This window comes from Protomyctophum bolini (assembly GCF_963924005.1).
Source record: "Protomyctophum bolini genome assembly, chromosome: 8".
Classification (NCBI taxonomy): domain Eukaryota; kingdom Metazoa; phylum Chordata; class Actinopteri; order Myctophiformes; family Myctophidae; genus Protomyctophum; species Protomyctophum bolini.
The window spans coordinates 23,832,113-23,854,864 of NC_137869.1; the positions used below are offsets into that span (position 1 = coordinate 23,832,113).

General features: G+C 42.8%; 2 protein-coding genes across 2 annotated transcripts; one reads left to right on the forward strand and one right to left on the reverse strand.

Annotated features, from left to right (window-relative positions):
* The first annotated feature begins 4,908 nt into the window (after positions 1–4,908).
* Positions 4,909–11,308, forward strand: LOC308319303 (small conductance calcium-activated potassium channel protein 2-like). The gene is made up of 9 exons (XM_080769310.1): positions 4,909–5,034; positions 5,383–5,478; positions 5,680–5,816; positions 6,695–6,982; positions 7,530–7,677; positions 8,615–8,725; positions 9,367–9,494; positions 10,003–10,072; positions 11,061–11,308. The coding sequence occupies exons 1-9, from the start codon at positions 4,933–4,935 to the stop codon at positions 11,262–11,264; spliced, it is 1,284 nt and encodes a 427-aa protein (XP_080625436.1). The 5' UTR covers positions 4,909–4,932; the 3' UTR covers positions 11,265–11,308.
* A 2,372-nt stretch (positions 11,309–13,680) lies between these two features.
* Positions 13,681–16,193, reverse strand: LOC308320169 (glycosyltransferase family 92 protein F13G3.3-like; the record flags this gene model as incomplete). Its single annotated transcript, XM_080770487.1, has 2 exons — positions 13,681–14,570; positions 16,100–16,193. 2 exons carry the CDS (start codon positions 16,191–16,193, stop codon positions 13,681–13,683), a joined length of 984 nt encoding a protein of 327 aa, XP_080626613.1.
* Between the last annotated feature and the right edge of the window lie 6,559 nt (positions 16,194–22,752).

Below are 22,752 nucleotides of genomic sequence, written 5' to 3' on the forward strand. Positions count from 1 at the left end.
TAATCTGCCAATTATTTCGTTTCTTTATTATTTCAGACCATATACATTTGGGTCAAAAGAATCATGGAAAATACAAATTTTAACCTAATAACCTAATAGATTTGCATTGACATTATTGTGTCAGCACATTTTCCATGTGAATGCTAATCAAAAGCATTTTCTGCTGATCACACCTATGTATTAAGTGTTGGTATAGAGCACAGTAATACAGTATTGACGGTGGCTAATTAGACATATTTTAGAAATACACCTTCAAAAAATAAGACTACCGGTAGTATTCATTATTACAGTAACAGCAATTACTGCAGTTATTTCTACAGGAAATAAACTGAACATTTGGGTCTATGAAATGAGCTCCTAAATGAAAATGAGAATTACAAAATCATAACTGCATAATAATCTTTTGGATTAAATCCTTTTAGGTGAAATGGATCCTCCATAGTTTTGGCATCATTTCCATTTCTCAGGTATGTATTTTGTTCTCTTTATCTGAAATGGACATCGTATAGTAGCTGTGAACATACTCTGGCTGCCATTAGTATTCCACGGCATCAGGGGGTCATCTGTTAATGACAGGACAAAAACACGCTCGCCCTGTTTCTTTACGCCATTGGTGGAAAGTAACTAAGTACTTTTACTACTGTACTTAAGTACAATTTTGAGGTATTTGTACTTTACTTGAGTATTTCCAATTTCCAATACTTCTACTCTACTACATCTCAGAGACAAAATTTGTACTTTTACTTCACTACAATTTATTTGAAAACTTTAGTTACTAGTTACTTGGGAGATTGTCATTTTGATAACCACTTCAACCCTATACATTTCGGCCATTTGAAAATAGCCGATCTACAAGCTCACAATGCGTCGCAACGATCTGCTATTTTCAATAGATTTTGTACACATTTTTAACTTGTGAAATGACACATTCTGCACAATGAGTACTTTTACTTTTAGTACTTCACGTACATTTTGATGCTGATATTTTTGTAAATTTTCAATACCGTACTTTAACTTGTAACAAAGTAGTTCCAAATTGCAGTATTGGTACTTTTACTTAAGTAAAACAATTGAGCACTTTACGTCAACCTCACGCCGACTGCTCAGTGGGGCGGTCGCCGGTTCTTGTATTATTTTTTACTGAGGATGAGGTTAAAAAGAACTTAATAAGTTTAGGTTTAAGTTTGAGGTTAAGGTTTAGGAATACCAGGTAGACCGTTCTACCGCTGTGATACACTCGGTGATAAATCAACATTGAGATTTTACTGTCATGTGTCAACTGGTTTTAATTTTACAAAAAAAGACAATACAATACAATGTGTGTGCAATATGTGCATGCTTCCACAGATATGTGATAGAAATTTAAATGTACAGTTAATCTCCAATACAAAATATCAATTATGCAAGCAATGCTTAAAGGTGAATCTGATATTGGGTACTGTATATGAAACTAGTCAAACTACATTTACATCACCTACATTTTCAGAAACTGCTACCATTATGCAGAACAGTGTGTAACTTTCCTCTTATACTTGAATCCGGTTCCTGCACACAATTACTTTACCATACAATATAAGCTTGGACAAAATTTCAATTTGTTCATAAAAACAAAGTTACAGTACATAGTGAGGCTTTAAAACATTGTCTGTGTGTTAATTGCAGCTCTTCGGTGCCACCATGAGGCTGATCCTCGTCAAACCAACCAATGCCACGCGGCGTATCGACTCGGCAGGTGACGTCAGCCACGACGGGGACGACCACCACTACAACCCAGTAGGTGCCTCTCCTGAGTCTCCTCCCACAAAATGTTATCGATACCCCGGAACCTCCCTGGAACCCTCCTCTCCCCGGAAAGAATTTAGCCTTTGTTGCGTCTCAAACAACAGAATATAATCTAAGTCCTGCTGCAGCACGACCTCATCGCAGCTGAGCGCTCAAGACTTGCTTCTGCTTCATAGCCAGGTTAACACTAACAGCAGTCTAGGAGGTTTGCCAGCAGCAGAGTGGTATGGGAGCGTTTTGGGACATTCAAACCAACCCTGCAGATGTGATTGTCCCGCCCTAGGCTGCCTCCACAACTCTGAGCCCTCTAGTTTCCAGACACAGGCCACGTTCCCAGACCGCGTCTCCAGCTTTCCCTGGAGATGCGATCTTTCATCCGCTCTGCACTCACAGCCACACTCTCAGAACTCTCCTCCAGAGCTCACCAACATACATGCAAATTCTGTTGGTTTGTGGCTTGTCTTGTTCAAGGCCTCGGGACCAAACGTTGATGCCTGTAGAAGCACAGCATCGGTGCAATGCAAGGTTTTGTGGGAAGCAACCCTGTTTAGTTCAGCGTCCTCCACAGACAGACGCAAGCTGGCAGCTTAGTGGCGATCGAACCTGCACGACTTGTTCGGGAGGTTCCTCTGTTCTCGATCGTTCCTCAGTTGTCCTCGAGTGTCACTCTGAGTATGCTTTGCTGCGTCAGCCCACGGCAATCACTGACAAAGATTTTATGTCCGTCTCTGACAGCCAAGGCCAAGATCAGGTAAACTATTTCTGATTGTGTAACTATAAGTGTAGCAAAGTTAGTACACAGAAAGATCAAGAAGCTGTCCCTTGGCCGAGTGGGGAGTCTCCTTTGCCTCATTGGTGGATTTTCTGGTTTCCACATGAGGTTTCATAAATGAACCTGAACCTGAACCTGAACCATGAGGTTTCATATCTGGGTGGTGACTGCTGGAAACAATATAATATGATTCCTGATGATGACGGGGGGGGGGGGGGGGATCTTTGTGTCATAAAAGAGAGAACATATAACCCCCGTGCTGGCCTCCTTTCACTGGCTCCCGGTTTCTTTTAGAATTGATTTTAAAGTCCTTTTATTTACTTTTAAAGGGACACTTCACCCTTTTTGCAAAAAAATATATGTTAATGACGTTTAGGAGCTTTAGATCACTTTCCTGGGGGTATTTATGTGTGTAATATGTGGTTTTAGATATTTTAGATTGTAGCAGTGAGCCTGTTGTCTCTGATGTCATGGACACTGGTCTCACTACCTTCCTGGACTACAATTCCCATAATTCTTTGGTGCACTGCTCCTTGTGGATAGGGGGGAGAGCTGTCTTACTGAGACAACATGTAGTCCAGGAAGGAAGTGAGCCCAGTGTCCATGACATCAGAGGCTCACTGCTACAATCTAAAATATCTAAAACCACATATTACACACATAAAGACCCCCAGGAAAGTGTTCTAAAGCTCCTAAACGTCATTAACATATATCTTTTTGCAAAAAGGGTGAAGTGTCCTTTTAAATGTTTAAATGGGCTGGCCCCCGAATACCTCTCCGGGCTCGTAAAACCCTACACCCCGGCTAGAGCTCTGCGCTCTGCGGATCAGGTACTGCTAGAGGGCCGAACAACTAACAAAAGCACCAGGGGCGCACGCTCTTTCGTGGCTGCAGCTCCCAGACTCTGGAAGAGCTTGCCCCTTCACATTCGCTCTGCCCCCTCCATTGGTGTTTTTAAGTCTCACCTTAAGACTCATCTTTTCTCCCTGGCTTTTAATCCCTCCTGAGTCCATTTTATGCTTTCATGCTTACATTTTTGTCATTTTTATTATTGTGTTTCTCGTTTATATTCTGTGTTCTCCTGCCTGTTCTCTGTTTTTGCCACTGATGTACAGCACTTTGGTCAACCTTGGTTGTTTTAAAACGTGCTCTATAAATAAAGTTTGATTTGATTTGATTTGATTTGATAGGGACCCTATGCCCTACCGCCAAAGCCGAGTGCACAAAGCAGGCCCATGACAACCGGCACTCACTGCACGAACACTCTGCCCCCCAAAAACGGCTCAGGTCCAGAACCAGCTTCCTGGATACCACTGCAGAACTGGAGACCACACCATCTGTCGCCAGGACCACGGAATGGCACAACCAGTGGAACAGCACTGGTAGCCAGACAACCCAATGGACAGAGAGAGGCATCACCCCAGAGGAATGTCTCGCGACTGGCCATGACCAACCTTGGGCCGTCTGGAAAACGGCAAGGCAAGGCATCCATGAAAAAATGGAATCTAACTTTTTCTGATGCATGTGTGTGTGGCGAACCACAAACAATGGACCACATCATGACATGTATCTCTGGTCCACAATGTACTGGAGATGACCTGGCCGCTGCACTCGCCTGCGCCAACCACTGGAAAGACGTGATATAGAGGATGGCCAGACACGAAGAAGAAGAGGGACCCTATTCTTTGGGGGAACATTGGCCAAAACCAGCAGATCTACAAGCTTTCATTGTGAACTTGGAGATCGGCTATTTTCGGCAAAGATGTATGGTATACTGTACAGGGAAAAAAGAGCAGACCAAGTCCCGAGACAAAGGTCATGTTTACAAGGTATTGAGGGTTTAATGATGTCTGAAAAACACACGTTTAACATGAACATGAGTGCTTTATCTCTCTCTCAGCTAACAGGGGTCCTTGGCCTGAAAGACCCCTGGTTTAGATTATATGTTATGTGCCAACTCCTCGCTGACCTACGATGTTGTTGACCTGCTTTGACAGACGAAGGAGGCCAACCCCAGTGGATCCAAACCGCTCATCTCCAGGTGCACTCCGCCGTCGTCGTCGGGCACCGTAGAACACAGCGACATTATCGTCAACGACGGGCCGAACGGGGACGCGGCGAGAGCGCCGAGCGGGCGCGACGGCGCCACCTTAAGGGCCAGTCTTTCGGAGCTCGATTCGGACCGGCCCTCCTCTCTGCAGCTGCTCCACAGTGCCATCCTGGAGGATGTCATCTCCAGAGCCATCCGAGAGGACGGCTCCAGCAGCAACAAGGCCAACGGTGCCAGCGCCTCCAGGGAGGAGGAAGCCAGCAGCAACGCTCCGCAGAGGAAGACCAAGGACATCAGCTACAGGCTGGCCCTGCGCAGAGCTCTGTACATGAAGCGCAAGCGGCTGAGCGACTACGCCTTGGTCTGCGGCATGTTCGGTATCGTCGTCATGGTGATCGAGACGGAACTGTCGAGGGGGGTTTACACTAAGGTAACGATGTTTCCATTTTTCAGTGGTTCTCAAGCTTTTTGAGAGGTTTTGAGGTTTTTGCCAGGGACCTCCACAGAAGAGAAGATTTCTGTAAAGAAACACTTTCAATATCGTTTAAAACATTTCAAAAATAGTAGATGTCCAAGCTGCGTTGCGAGCTTGGACATCTACTACGACGTGCACAAAGTGATGCACTGTGAGCTTGTAGATCTGCTGTTTTTTGAATAGCCAACATATAAATTGATGAAGTGGTTAAAATGATCGTGATTCTATATTGTGAGCTGTGTACACACATTTGTCTTCAGTCACACTCGTGGAGTGTTACAACAGTATGTCCATCATTTACAGGAATCGGTGTGTTCGCTCGTAATGAAGTGTCTCATGTCTGGCTCTACGGCCGTCCTGCTGGGGCTCGTTGTCATGTACCAGGCCAGAGAGATACAGGTACACAGAAACAAATTCAGAAATATTCTATATATTTATAGAAATATTTAACTTTCAATTTTATAACAAAAGTCAATGGGGCTCAGATTGGGCTGAAGCTTTGAGGGTCCATTTTGTTCCTAATCCTGACTATCAAAAAGTGAACACATGTATAATAGGTTTCTGCCCCAACGGAGAGGATATTGTTCCTCTATTCCGCAGCTCTTCATGGTGGACAACGGGGCTGATGACTGGAGGATAGCCATGACCTACGAGCGTATCCTGGCAGTGTCGCTGGAGCTACTGGTCTGCGCTATCCATCCCGTCCCGGGTTGGTACGAGTTCCCCTGGACCACCCAGTAGGAAGATTTATTTATATGTTCAAAATTATATCAATTATTACATGATTTAATCGCAATTATCGTATCTATAAATGCACCACGTCGCTGTCTGTCTGTTGTGTGTGTGTACTGTCGTAATCCATGTAACTCGAGAACCGTTCGCCCCACCGACTTCAAATTCGACACACGCGTTCCACACCCCCACAGGAAGGTGCTGTGTCCGGTGTCGAGTCGGTTGGATCCACGGTTGTCCAAAACCGCCCCAAAAAGGCCTCTGCCTGGGCTCTGGACAGAGCTGGCCTGTTCTGACATCACAACTCTCCATATTTGTGCATCACAGAACTCCATATATAGGAATAAATGGACACAGAGAGAAACATACCGAAATCTCCATATATGGGCATAAAAGGGATCACAGTCAGATGAATGGAACGGGTAGTTCTGCATTTCCGGTTGTCCAGAACCAGCACAAGAGCCTCATTTGGCATGCCTGACAAAGAACTCCATATATGGGCATATACGGGCACCACTCTAGTTTAAGATAATCACAATTATTTTGTAATAATCGTCATAATCAATCGTTTCCATGTTGAAAGATGGAAATGTTCAAGAAAATTAGATTCTACTACATACATATAAGCAGAAATAGCTGTATATTAATAATAATAATAATAATAATAATATGCCATTTATATATATAAGATTAATCAATTTTAAGTAATTTCTTTGTATATTTCAGTTATTTGATACATCTCCCTGTGCAACTTTTGATTATGAAGCATACAAGGCAAACAGAAATATTTTATTCACGTTATGTTCCAACGTTCAATGCCATATAAACACAATGAAATCGTTCAATCACAATCCTAAACTTAAACTTGCAATGGTTGACACAGCCCTACGGCCCGGCTGACCCCCTCCGACACGCCTTTGGACTCAGACATGGACCTGGTGCTGTCCGTGCCCATGTTCCTGCGCCTGTACCTGATAGGCCGCGTCATGCTGCTCCACAGCAAGCTGTTCACGGACACGTCGTCCCGCAGCATCGGGGCGCTCAACAAGATCAGCTTCGACACGCGCTTCGTCATGAAGACCGTGATGACCATCTGCCCCGGCACCGTGCTGCTGGGCTTCAGCGTGTCCTGCTGGGTCATCGCCGCCTGGACCGTGCGCGCCTGCGACAGGTACGAGACCAGGTTCTTATTTCTTATGACGTTGGCTTATTGGTGACTATAACAGCTATCTATCTATCTATCTATCTATCTATCTATCTATCTATCTATCTATCTATCTATCTATCTATCTATCTATCTATCTATCTATCTATCTATCTATCTATCTATCTATCTATCTATCTATCTATCTATCTATCTATCTATCTATCTATCTATCTATCTATCTATCTATCTATCTATCTATCTATCTATCTATCTACCTACCTACCTACCTACCTACCTACCTACCTACCTACCTACCTACCTACTTACCTACTTTTACTTACTTTTACTTACTACTTACTTAATTGGGTCACAGGGCTAACAGAGAATACTTTTCCTTCCTGGGCCACACTGTAACTGGGGGTCCTGAGGCATTCCAAGGGCAGCACAAATGAAAGATTCACATTAAAGTGCTGATTAAACAGGAGAACAGTATAATGGGTAATTAAGTTGAATGCAGTGGTGGTTTGAGAGTCAGAATCCTAATGATATGGCCTTCGTGTGTCATCAACAGGTACCATGACGCTCAGGATGTGCACAGCACCAACACGTTTCTGGGTGCCATGTGGCTCATCTCCATCACCTTCCTGTCCATCGGCTACGGGGACATGGTCCCTTACACCTACTGCGGAAAAGGTGTTTGCCTCCTGACTGGAATCATGGTGAGACGGCAAACTATGTAGTGAAATGATACAGCGTTGTCTACTGAGTATACTTGACAGGCATTCATGAACGTCATGGCATCACACATTATTTTGTTTATGCTGTGGCTTCTACCCCTGTGCTATATGTGACCCATAGCCTATCTCATGTTTCCTTATAGCAGTGGTTCCCAAAGTAGGGTTCCCTAGGGGTACTTGAGGGAGTTCCAGGGGGTACCTAGCTCAATTAGAGATAGTTAGGAACCAAATGGACCCTTATGGGTCTGTAACTCTGATGGTTCCATCCATCTGATGGTTCCACTCTGATGGTTCCATTTGTACACTCTCAGTTAAATTAACAGTGGTTTTACAATATAAATTGGGGTACCAGAGATAGAGATGCCATTAAATCGGGGGTCCGTAGCATAATGCGTGTGAAACTGGGGGTCCTTGAAATTAGTATGTTTCGTAATCACTGCTAGAGCCGTAAAAATCCTCCCTTATCGGGGACTGGCATATGTTTTCAAATGGGGGGTCCATGGCCTAATACATGTTGATTTGGGGGTCCTTGACACGAAAACGTTTTTTCGTGTTTTTGTACTGAATAATTTATAATAATAATCATTTAAAAATGATCTTCTGTGGGTACCTGGCACAAGACATTGTCAGATGGGGGTCTGCACCAAATACATATTTTGGGGGTCTTTAATTGACACGAAAAGGTTTGAGAACCACAGACCTAAAGGTAACGTGACGGCCAGCCAGCCATCCACCATCGTTACTCTCAGAGTTACAATCCTGTATATGGTGGTATTTCTCATCAGTCACGCACCAGTGTGCATATTGTCCGTATGTTTCTACACAATGCCACCTTAACTAAGACAACCCATCTTTGTCCATGTCTTGTATACATGTTTATTCTACCAATTGGGATTCAGATTTGTGATGTCATTTTCAGGGGGCGGGCTGCACAGCCTTGGTGGTGGCCGTGGTGGCCAGGAAGTCAGAGCTCACCAGGGCCGAGAAGCACGTCCACAACTTCATGATGGACACTCAGCTGTATAAAAAGGTCAATCAGTCATTATGGTGCACCCCAGGGGTTCTCAAAGTGGGGTCGAGGAACGCCCCAGGGGCCGTTTGGAGGGGGTCCAGGGGGTCCCCAGCGAAATTAGTTCTGGGCGGGAACCCCTTTTGGTGTTTTAGGCATTATGTAATGCTTTAGCTATTGAAAAATAGCAGATCTGCAAGCGCGCAGCGCGGCACTCGTTGCACTCGGCAGCACTGATATATAAACATATGTATTTCAGAAAACTGTCATTTTTTAGAAGACTTTTTTTTAATTTCGACCCACACAACCACTTTAACCATGGATATTTCACATTCAAACATGTTTGGTGTCATTTTAACATCCACTTTTGTGAGCACCCCAGACAGTTTTTTAAGTTGCTTGATTCAGTATTTAGATATTTAATATCCATTTTGAACAGACATGTGCCCCTTAAGTTCCTACAAGTTCATACAAAACCCAGTTTAACTTCAGACTTCTAACCATGTTAGATTCACTGAAAACACCCTTTGTTATGGACGTATGGTGACTGATATTGTCCTTCTAATGCGTGAAGAGAACTTGTTCTTTCAATGACTTTATGACCTTCTATTATTTCATGAAACCCTCCACTCTGAGCAGCGTGAATGTTTCTGTCCTCTCAGGTGAAGAACACAGCAGCCAATGTGCTCAGAGAGACGTGGCTTATCTACAAAAACACCAGGCTGGTCAGCAAGGTGGACCACGGCACTGTCCGCAACCACCAGCGCAAGTTCCTGCAGGCCATCCACCAGTAAGTCATAAAGTCATAAAACAGGATTCTCTCAATGTTGGGAAGAAACCTCTCGTCGCCAAAAGTAGCTTGTCGGGAACTGCTATACTTTTGCTATTTTTGAATTTGAATCCCGAAAAGTAACAGTTTTTGGACATAATGAGGTTTCCACCCGACAGACAGGGACGGCTCCAGGGCGGGGGGGGGGGGGACGACGACGACACTTTAGCCCCCCTAAGCCCCCCTCAAAACAAGCCCAATTGACTGACTTCTATGTAAACCAAGAAGTCCCCCCTCTAAATAGACAGCACCCCCATAGCACCCCCACTGTCCCCAGTCACAATTTTCTGGAGCCTGTCGCTGCCAACAGAGATGATTTAAGTAGTACTGTTTCGTCGTGAAGATTTATATTCTGACTTCAAAGTCAGTGCAAAGCTCTCTGGTCCCAGAATAGCTGCTATAGGAACAGCTGCTTCACATCACTTCCACCCTATTATGGTCATAAATGTACTGTAACATTTTCTCCCAGACTACGAAGAGTTAAAATGGAGCAGAGGAAACTAACTGACCAGGCGAACACTGTTGCTGACCTTGCAAAAGTTTGTATTCTTTTTTTATATCTTTGCTGTCAGGCAGCAACTTCTTATCTCCATATTTTAACCTTTTATTTTGCAAAACGCAGCGCACACTGACATGTTTGGAGATTGTCCATCTGCTAATTTTCCTATATATATAAATCTATGTATTTTTATTGAGATTCTGAGAATTCATATCCGTTCAATCGCAATGCACAATGCTTATAGAACCTTTTCCCTATATTTTTTTAACCTGAGGTTTCCACCCTATACAGAGACGATATGATATGTTATATATTATATTTCCAGTAGTTACATTAGAGCTCTAGCGTCGCTATTCCAGGCGAATAGTTGAACATTTGGCCATCATAAGGTGAAAATAGCTGATCTACAAGCCGCAATGTGTGGCTTTGTGGCATGTTTGAGTTTGTAGATTGACTATTTTCAGCGAAGTAACTTGGTGTAGGGGGGAAAAGGGAGAGGGCCAAATAGACCCTATAGGTAAAAGTACCACAGCATGCTGCAAACACAGATACCACACACTTAGCCAATTAAACCAGCTCTAGACTTTGGTGAGCACCTTTTTGCCAAATCCTTTTTGCTGAAAATAGGTGATCATCAAGCTCACAATGTCAGGTTGCGAGCCTGCGGCTAGTTGTGTCCATGCATTTGCTTTGCAAGATGTTCACCCCCAGAATAGGGATTGATTTTAACCATAGTTTATACTTTGGCTATTCAAAAATAGCAGATATACAAGCTCATATAGCGTGTCACTTCGTGAAATCTTCAGAAAAATATCGAAAATATTTGGAAAATGATTAATCAGTTTGACTTTTACATAGGCTAAATCGTGTAGGGGTCCCTGGCAGAAAACATTTTCAGATGGGAGTCCGCTGCCAAATACATCATTTGGGGGTTCTTTATGCACGAAAAGGTTTGAGAACCACTGTGCTGCTATAGGGTTCATCATGTGGTGAACAGATGTTTGTATTTTCCACTCGCATTTCGTCAGACCCAGAACATGATGTATGATCTGGTGTCGGAGCTCCAGCGGCGAAGCGAGGCGCTGGACGGGAGTATCTTGGCTCTGGAGAGCAAGCTGGACTCGGTCCTGGCGGGCGTGCAGTCCCTGCCTGCCGTGCTGTCGCAGGCCGTCACCGCACAGCAGCAGGACTTCCTGGATGACTTTGCCTGTCGCGTCCATTTCCTGAGTTGATGTGCTCGTCAGGCCCTGAGAGACAGCAGCTGGGTTCAACCACCTCTGCCCCGGACGCGTCCTACGACCATACTAGGTCCAGCGCAGTTCGACTTAATTTCAAACCTTTGTCGTAGTAACCTTCGTGCGTGTATTGTAAATCCTTAAAGCATGACTTTACCCATTTTAAATGTCTTAATTGAATCGGTCCCCATTAATGCTTATGGTAAAGTTCTACCATATTAGGACCAATTATATGAAGATATGGTTGAAAATGGCTGAAGTGGTCCCTTAAGGCCAGTCCAATGCAACTATTTGCAACCATGATCCCCAAATGGCACCGGTCTGCAAATAGTTAGTCCAGATGGCTGCATGCATTTTCATGCAACTGGTTATTATAAGTTGCGACTAGTTGCATTGGTGTGTAGACTGGCCTTAAAGGATGTTCAAGGTTGTTCTTTTATTCTGGTACACAAACTTGCACACAAACTATATGATATGTCCATCCATCTTCTACCACCTATCCGTAGTCGGGTCACGGAGGTAACAGTTCCAGCAGAGAACCCCAGACTTCACCCTACTACAGTACAGTAGTACACACCCTTTCCCGGGGCCATATTAGCTAAATCTAACTGGGGGATCCTGAGGCGTTCCAAGGCCAGTGTGGAGATAACCCCCCCCATCTGGTCGTCGGTCTGCCACGTGGCCTCTTCTTGAGTGTTCCTAGAAAACTGAGGACTGAGGAGGCGTCCAGGATGGCCCATGCAGGACCACCTCAACTGGCTCCTTGTCTCTACTGTAACCCATTTAGACCTATTCTACATGATTCTAGATTCCACAAATGCCTTCTAAATCAGTTGTATGTTAATATGTTTTTAACATATTTCTATGTTTTTTTTCTTCTTCTTCCTCTTCTTCTTCTTTCGCCACTTATTGCAGTTCTGACTTAACCGTGCAGTCGGTTTTTGTAAATGCGCCAATATGGTAGCGGGTTGTGCCAAATGGTGAAGACGTGAAGCCCACAACCATTGGCCAAAGGGTGGCGCTATAGCACTCAATTGAAAATGCTAACTTTGAACAGGCATGCAGCTCATGAACCGTTTGACCGTCAGCAATTCAAACATCGATACACATATGCGTCTCCTCTTGCCAAACAACTTTCGTGTTCTGACTTTTGACCTCTGACCTTCGATCACCCACTATTTTAAATTATGAATAATTTCTTCTGTCTGCGCTTCAGGCCAAACAGTCGTTTTTTTTTAAACTAAATGTGGCAATATTGTAGAGGGCTACACCCTGCTTAGACACAAAGCCCACAACCATTGGCCAAAGGGTGGCTCTACAGCAATTTAATTGAAAATCCTACCCTTGAACAGGTTTTGAACTCATGAACCATTTGACCACCAGCACTACAACTAAATAAAGTAAGTCCACTGTGTAGCACTGTAGCTCTACAAAAAAGTGTGCGGATGGTTCTTCTTTCTCTTTGATGATTGCCTTAAAGGGCCACTTCACCCCTTTTGCAACCAGAGCTTATTTTAATGATGTTTAGGACACAAGAAACACTTTCCTGGGGGTTTTTACGTGTGCAATATGGTTTTTTGATATTTGAGTCAAGACGCCATGTTCATGACCAAAAATCTGTCATGAAAATGTGGTCTCACTTCCTTCCTGGACTACAAAGTCACCTCCATGCAGCCTCCCCCATCTCCACAAGGAGGCATTAAAGCACTAAAGCGCGTTGGAGGAATTCAGCAATCCAATCAAACCCTAGTCAAACACACATAAATCATTTTTTTTCTGGCCATAGGATGCCAATTTCAAATTGTGATTACTGTTATACAAATACTATTTACATTGAGTGACTGCAGTTTCTTCCAGCGGTGAAATGTCCCTTTAACATGCCTAAACTATAGCCTAAATGTTTAATACAGCCAAAAGATGTGCACACAATACACGCAATGCACACAATACAAACAAAAGAAGCGAAATATGATATCAAATCATTACAAAGAAGAAAAACCACAAAAAAAGTGTTTTTTCTACTTTCTAATTCTTTGTTTGGCCCAAAACATTGTGTTTATTGTCATGATTTGTCAAGACAAGAATTGGCTTTGTCCGCGGCGTAAACGTCTTTAAATAAATACTTTCTGAAAAGTCTATGAGGAAAATGAACAGGGATTTATTTTCCAGGTCTCTCGAGGGGGCGGGACTGCGACGCTCTATAGCTAATCTCAGGCACTTGACCTTTTGCACGCACACTCTCAGTAGACCAAAGAAGAACCATTTCAACGGCCAGGTAAACATTACCGGAGCATCAGGAACAGGTCCCATAACTTCCGTGGTAAAAGATAAAGCGATAAACAATTATCGCTGAGAAACTGATAATCGCAGCCCTACGTCTCAGTGTGTGCAGCTGTGTCCATGCTCCATCATCTCAATGCTGTTCTCTCAGCATCCCTATTCTCCCCAGGGCCTTGTCCACACTGGGGATCAGCTTGTCATGAAACCCCCACAGCCTGGTGTCGACGCGCATGTGCTCTTTGGACACACACTCCGGCTTGTAACTGGGTGGTATGGTGTGTGTGATCAAGCAACCCCGGAGATGCATAACCAAACCCATGTCTGGAGGGACCATGAATGTCTCTCCAAAGTTCTTCAGCACTCTGTGCACTGATGTCTGCTGCACCATTCTTGGCTGAACTATCATCTTGTATGCCCCGGCTTCTCTCTTCGTTTCATATAATCTATAAATGTTCTCCAGAATATTTATTCCTGGCACCCCTTCCCACTGGGGCAGGTGGAACTTTGCGCTGGGGTCCACATGGTCAGTTGGAAATAAGTGCATCTCAAAGAAGAACACCCCCACGGTCGGGTTCTGCTGTTGGAGCTGGCTCACCAGGGAGACTAGGCTGTTTTGACCATACGGTACAATAATCTCATCTATGTCATGCAACAGGACATAGCGCGAGCGGTCCATGTATCTGTAGATACATTCGTTGAGTGTGGTCAGCTGGCCATAGTAGTGCAGGTCCCCCGGTCCATGTGTGCGATACAGCCATCCCTTCGACGGTTTGAGGTGCTTGTCCACGGGCCAGGGAACCACCTCTACGAAGCCCTCCTGGCTGTAACTGCGCAGCAAGCGATCGAGATCTGGACTGCAGCTGGTGTTGTAGACCACCACCCTGTTCACGCCCAGCAGCCGGTACATCTCCAGGGTCTGTGTGAACTGAAGGACGTTGTTGTAGTCCCCGAACAAGGTGGAGATGCACACTGTGAGGTTGAACTGGGGCTCTATCGCCTCTGTCCCGCCGCTCTCCTGGTTACCTACGGTGGTGGACAGGAGCAAAGTACATTTACCATACTTAAGTATGTCAATTATCATAGTATTTACTTTGAATTTTTGGATACTTCGCTACATTACATTTCAACTTAGATTATTATTGTACTTTTATTTTGTATTTTTTATAGAGGGACAGACAGTATAGGCTGACAGGAAATGGGGGAGTGACATGCAGTAAAGGCCGTCGTGATTGGGAGTTGAGCCCGCGGCACACTGCCAGACTCGGGCTACCGGCCAGGTTGCCTGGACCGCTGAGCCACGGCCCAGGCCATTAATATTGTACTTTTAACTCCACTACATTTCTAGGATTAGACAAGGTAGGCTACACTAGATGCTTAAATTCATTAACCATTTAAGCATTATTTTTAAATAAGTGTAATAGCATATCTGCTCAAGCTCAACACGTCACAATTCGACACATTGTGACTGTGAGCATGTAAACGGTACATTTATGTAGCACCTTTATCCAAAGGGCTTTACAATGTGCATTGCATTCACCCAATGATAGCAAGGAAAGCAAGGAAACCATTCAAGGCATCAACCTGCTCATCAGGAGCAGTTTGGGGTTCAGTGTCTCGCTCAAGGACACTTCGACAGTAACTCTGGGGGAGCCTATAGCCGATTTCACAGAGGGGTGCCCTGGGCGCGGCCATTACTGAGGTGTAATCCATGGAGCAGGTGCTGCTCCGTAGGCCAGGTGTAGCTAATCAGTGCTGCTGCGTACACCTCAGTAATGGCCGCACCCAGGCAAGCCTCTGTGAATAGGAACCTTATGTTCCCCAAGTGTCCGCTCTACTTCCTGAGCCACTGCCACCCCAGATCGTGGCTGTAAACAAGGCTAAAAAAGGCCTTTATGCCTTTTAAGTGTCGCTGTGAGCTTGGATGACTGACAGCCCAGAATGTGTTAACACCTTTTGTGCTAAAGGCGTTTCCACACGTCCTCTCAATAGAAAACGTGGGGTGATAAGGACGTGTGGAAACGTAATCCACTTTTTGACAGCTCCCGTTGCTAGGCAAAGCCTTGTTCAGCACTCCTGGACATGTTTTGCGCAAGCACGCAGCCGTTCGTAAAAACGCTTCTAAAGAGATATCAGACAAGGTAGGGCAAGGTAGTAATGGAAAGATTTCCCTCAGGGTTTTGGGAGGTTTTCAGAGTAAAATCTGCCCATCTGCTTGGCACTCTAGCGCCTTTAGTGTGACAAACTCTGGCAGCATCATGTTAAATCATACTTTAAGTTGAGTAATACCTTACCTACAGGGAGAAAGATCTGCCGCTGTGCTTCCATGCTATCTGAATGAGTCAACAGGGTAACATGGGTCGCTTTGCATCCGGCAGAGATCGAACACATGACGTCCATAGTCTCAAAAGGAAAACCTAAACCATGCATGTCTGCGTGTTCTACAAAGCTAGCCGGAGTGCTGTGATTGGAAAGGTTGCCGCTGCAGCAGAAAACACAGTGAAGGATCATTATGGAATCTCTCTTGAATATACCAATGATGCGCAAATCCCAACCTTTCACCCTGCGGTCCATGTAGGCAGAAACCAGCAGGTGCTTGGTGTTATTCAGAGGGGTGATGCTCTGGGTAGAGGTACGGCAGGGGCACATGTTTTTCTTTGGATTCAGATTCGGGACGAATATGTACATGAGGATGCCGGCAGTTAACAAGAGGAGGATGAACCACAGTTTTTTTTTATTCATTTTGCATGTAGAAATCATTCCAAACTCAAGACTTGTATGATGTGACGTTTCTTCTTGTCCCGACACAGTTGTTAAAGATGAAAGGCTTTGCAGTTCTGACTTAAAAAGATCTTCTCAGTGCCGTCCTCCCAGAAGATATTTTGACCTGAGAATTCAGAAATTGGAAAATATCAAACTCATGTCAGTGGATCTGTTTAGAACTTCTATAAACATTTAGGCTGCTATGAGGCCGAATAGGACATAAACATTTGTCCAAAACTCACATAAATTGGTATACAAATATCTCTGGAGTCATGTGATCAGATTTGTCATAGTCCATTCGGATTGGCTACGAGCCTACGATTGATATGGTATGGTATGGTTTGGGCCTTACATTGTGACATGTCCTTTTGTTGCAAGGAGTTGCATTGGTGCCGTTTGGGTCTAGCCCAAACCACACCAAAGGGTCGGGTCGGGACAAAACGTTTTTAAGGTCAACCCCACCAATGCATCTCCTTGCAACTCAATGAGTTGTATTGGTGTGGTTTATCTTAAAAAACATTTTGTCCCAACCCGACCCTTTGGTGTGGTTTGGGCTTTAAGTGTTTTGTTGCAAGGAGTTGCGACTTGTTGCAAGGATAAGTTGCAACTAGTCGCAACTCCTTGCAACAACAGAACTATTCTGGGTTTTGTTTTAATAGTCATGATAATGAATAATGATATACTGTATACTGTACTGTAAAGCTATGTTAAATCCATCTTTGCCCACTACTAGTATGTCTTACCTTCAGGTGTGCTAATACTACACAGATTAATATACATTTACAAATAGCCTATATCTTTATATATATTTTTTATATATATATTTGAATTTATTATCAGTTATCAGTCTTGAGAAGCAGGATGTTATCAATATCGGTTAAAAAAGGTAATGGTGATGGGCCATGGTTGTCTGCTTGCCCTGCAATATGAGTACTTTTACTTTTAGTACTTTAAGTACATTTTGATGTACTTAAGTAGTTCTAAAGTAGTTCTACATTGCAGTATTGGTACTTTTAAGTAAAACAATTGAGTACTTTTTCCACCACTGTATGCGTATCCGTAATTATCTCAAAAAGGTTTCCAAAAATAATATTTCACACAAAAAAAATAACTTCCCAAAATGAAAATAACAAACTTAACATTGTATGCTTCAATTCAAGCACCCAGTCTGGACATTACAAGTCATGATAACACTATAGGGCAGAGCTTCCCGCATGGTGCCCCTTCTCTCTCCATCCCTCATAAGTTTAGCACCATCCGTCCCCCTATTTAAGTCACGTCTGAAAACCCAACTTTACACAGAGGCAGCACTTTGGAACTATGTTTTGAAAAGCGCTATAGAAATAAAGATCATATCATATCATATATCATATATCATATCATACTGTATATCATATCATATCATATCATATCATATATCATATCATATATCATATATCATATATCATATATCATATATCATATCATATCATATCATATATCATATATCATATCATATATCATATCATATCATATCATATATCATATCATATCATATATCATATATCATATCATACTGTATATCATATCATATATCATATATCATATATCATATCATATATCATATATCATATCATACTGTATATCATATCATATCATATCATATCATATATCATATATCATATATCATATCATATATCATATCATATCATATCATATATCATATCATATCATATATCATATATCATATATCATATCATACTGTATATCATATCATATATCATATATCATATATCATATCATATATCATATATCATATCATACTGTATATCATATCATATCATATATCATATATCATATCATATATCATATATCATATATCATATATCATATCATATCATATCATATATCATATATCATATCATATATCATATCATATCATATCATATATCATATCATATCATATCATATATCATATCATATCATATATCATATATCATATATCATATCATACTGTATATCATATCATATATCATATATCATATATCATATATCATATATCATATATCATATATCATATATCATATCATATATCATATCATATCACAATCTAGATGATAATGTAAATGTGTTGGCGCCCGCTGACCAAGTGGTCCAGGTGCATGCCACATACAGGCTTTGGCCACAAAGTTCGAGTCCTGTTCATGACGACCTTTTCTGCATGTCTCTCCCCTTCTCTCTCTCCCTATTTCCAGTCCATCTTCAGTCCAAAAACATGGTTTCCTGTTATCCTACATGCTATATATCATTGTGTGGGAAAAGTGTACACAAAAATGCTTACCTTATTACTTAGGGGAGAAAGGGTATAAGATGAGCCAGTGGGTAAGTTGAACCACCCCCTTTATCTAGAAAACTGTTGTAATGCACCTTTCTTTCTTTCAGAACGACGTTGCAGCTCTTCTTTTTAATGTTGCTGATATCTGAGGTGGGTGGGTCTTTGCAGCCTGTTAACCCCTTGAGCATAGTATGCGCCTTTGAGCATGGCAAGAACCTCCCTTGAGGTTGACTGACTGAACTAACTACGCGTGCTGCGTTTAAAGCAATAGTATGGTTGCCATAGGCAACCACACTAATTACCCATTACCGGCTAGTGCTGGTGCTGGAGGCGCATATTGCAGGTAACAATAAGACACACCTTTAGACTTGCATGTTAAACAGTGCATCTCATCTTCTTCCTTGTATCATCAGATGGCCAACTCAGTGTCATACAGCCATGCCCTTGTCTCCGGTCCTAAGTCAGCTTCTGAGAGTGGGCTGTATAGGGGGCAGCCTGTGATTATGTGCTCGGCAGTCTGTTCAGGCTCGCCACAGTCGCATGCCACACTGTCCAATAGGCCCCACTTCTTCATAGTCTCATAGATGACTTGAAGCGTCCCACGCCACAGCGCAGACGGTTCAGTGCGGTCCATAGATGGTGTGGCAGCAGTGATACTCAACCTCAGGCCCGCGGGCCACATCAGGCCCGCGGGACCATTATGACTGGCCCACCAATGAAAATCTAAAAAAAAAGAAGAAAAATAAATCTGGAAAATGAAATAAAAATAAATAAATCTGAATGAAGTTATCTTTAATTACATTATTATAAGTAATACTATTAGAGTTGTACTATTACTCGAACGAAAATAAAAGCTTGGGGGGGGGGGGGGGGGGGAGATGCAATGCAAATGAAAGACATATACTGTGTATCCCTATTCCCTGACATAATTTTATAGCTAAACGGACAGAATTCTATTTTATTTGAATGATGAAACCCAGCTGCCATTAATAGTTGGAAATGGAAATGGAAATTGCGGAAATGGAATTTGCGGAAATTGCGGAAATTGAAATTGCGGAAATGGTGGAAATGGAAATTGCGGAAATGCGGAAATGGAAATTGCGGAAATGGTGGAAATGGAAATTGAGGAAATTGCGGAAATGGAAATTGCGGAAATTGCGGAAATGGTAATTGCGGAAATTGTGGAAATTGCTCTTCACTTATAGCTATCTATTTTCAGGTAGATTGTTTTATTTTACTCAGTCAGCCATATCACTACTCATTTTTTTCATGAAAAAGGTCATAGCTGGGTAATCTATTTTCAGGCAAATTGTGTTTATTGTATTTTATTTTACTCAGCCATAACAATTTATTTTCTGTTAACCAACTTGCTGGCTGGCAGGCAGGCAGACAGCTACTCATAGACAGGCAGACAGACAGACAGCTACTCATGGAGAATTGGACAGGCAGGCAGTCAGACAGCTACTCATAGACAGGCAGACAGACAGCTACTCATGGAGAATTGGACAGGCAGGCAGACAGCTACTCATGGACAATTGGACAGGCAGGAAGGCAGACAGCTACTCATAGACAGACAGACAGCTACTCATGGACAATTGGACAGGCAGGAAGGCAGACAGCTACTCATAGACAGGCAGACAGACAGCTACTCATGGACAATTAGGCAGGCAGGCAGACAGCTACTCATAGACAGGCAGACAGACAGCTACTCATGGACAATTAGGCAGGCAGGCAGACAGCTACTCAGACAGGCAGACAGACAGCTACTCATGGACAATTGGACAGGCAGGCAGGCAGACAGACAGCTACTCATAGACAGGCAGGCAGACAGCTACTCATAGACAGGCAGACAGTAAGACAGCTACTCATTGACAGACAGACAAATAACTACTCATGGACAGACAGACAGACAGACAGGCAGGCAGGCAGGCAAAGAGCTACTCATGTTATGTTATTATGTTATTATAACAGCTACTCATGTTATGTGCAATAATTTGTGCAGTTATGGAAACAGCTCTTTGTGTTTATGCAAGACATTTTATTTATTTACATATTGTGTGCATGCACATTGTACTTTGATACATTTTGCGAAAATAAAGCAATTGAAAGAGAGAAGTTATCAAGTATCATTAATGTCGTAATTTTATCTACTGGCCCCTGGCCCCTTGCCATTTTTGTAATGTGGCCCACAGGTAAATCTATTTGAGTATCCCTGGTCTTCCCCTTTTACTCCACATTTTACATCAACATTTTTTTGATCAATGTTTAGCTGGGCCTGGGCCGTGGCTCAGCGGTCCAGGCACCTTGGCCGGTAGCCCAAGTCTGGCAGTGTGCCGAGGGCTCGACTCCTGATCCCGATGGCCTTCACTGCATGTCACCCACCCCCCCCCATTTCTCTCCCCATTTCCTGTCTGTCCCTCTATAAAAAATCACACCCGTGTGAACTGAGTGGTGCAACTCCCCTCTCCCCCCCCCCCCCCCCCCCTCCTCTCCTCTCTCATTAGCAGGCAACAGTGGAGTACTAATATCTCTCTCTCTCTCTGTTTCTGGCACAACAGCGCCCCTACTGGTACTCATAGTCATACTGGTGCTCATGGCCACATAGGTTAATGTCACATAGGTGAACACATAGGTAGGTGAACACGGACATTGCTGTTCCTTGGAGTGATTTCACCACTCAAAAATATAAAATAAAGGCGAAAGCCACAAAAAAACTTCAAATGGCTTTTATTGCAGATGATTAAAGTACAATGTCCTTTGTCCTTTAGATAATTAATTATGCTTTTATATTGTTTATGCAGTATATATTAAACTGTCCAACAGCAACATAGTTCCCTAAAAGAACACACACACACACACACACACACACACACACACACACACACACACACACACACACACACAGCTTAACCTTAGCTCAGAATATGGAAGAGGTTTCTGCCCAACAGCGACGATATAATATTTGTCCACAGGGTGGAGTTAGACTGCATGTAAACAGTTGTGGCTTTGTAGTGGCCTACTAGCCTTAATCCACAACTGCTACTTTATTCTAGGGCTGCAACTATGGATGCAAAAACATTTCAACATTTGTTTTTGTATCATCAATTAGTCTGTTTAACCACTTATGAGGTATATTTTAAACTTTGTCACGCAGAAATAGTTGCTGTAGGCCTACAAGCTCACAACCTGTCATCAGTGCCTTGTGAGCTTGTAGATCTGCTATATTTTCAGTTAGATGAACCGTTGCACTCATACTTTCTTCGACCAGCTATAGATACATTTATTAATCTTGTGTCACTGGCCTAAATTAGTCCTCGAACAGAAATAAAACAGTATACTGCTCTGGATTCATGGGAACTGAGGGCCTTCTGACCTAAAATAGCAGTTGAATATGTCAGTGGTTCTCACAGTGGAGTCTGCAGACCCCAATGGGGTCCGACTCCTTCATACGGGATGAGTCAGTAAAATGTGTGAACATAGAATCTTTTACCACTAATACTAGTATTTACACCTTATTTACTTTGTATATTCAGAAATAGCCAAGCTTGCAGCATGACACATGGTGATGGTGGACCCTCTTGTAAACTAGTGTAGTTGTTTTTGTATTGAGTTGTACTTGAAATGTATAGGCTACTGTAATTCTGCAAACTATTAATAAATACTTCAATAAATCAATCAAACACGCTGTGTAAAAATATCATTAATAATAATAATAATAATAATAATAATAATAATAATAAAAGACAAACATTTCAATGAAATTGAATAATTGTTTTGATTAATTGTTTTACACAAATCTTCTCTTCTGGGTGCCTCACACAACATCTTTTCAGATTGGGGGTTCTGCAGCCATAGACATGTATCAATTTGGGGGTTCACATTCATGATTGAGAACCATGCACAGACAGGAACACAATGGAAACAATTCAAGCCCTTAGGACTATTTGTGTTATCATTTTAGCAATCATTGTACTACACGCACACACGGTCTCTCGCACACGCACATTTTCATTATCAGATCAGATCCTGCAATGTTATGACGTGAGTCAGAGCTGACGTTGGTTTACCCAGGCCGCCAAACAAATTCTCCCGCCAAACTGAGGTCACTTTAAAGAAGCACAACATTAATCA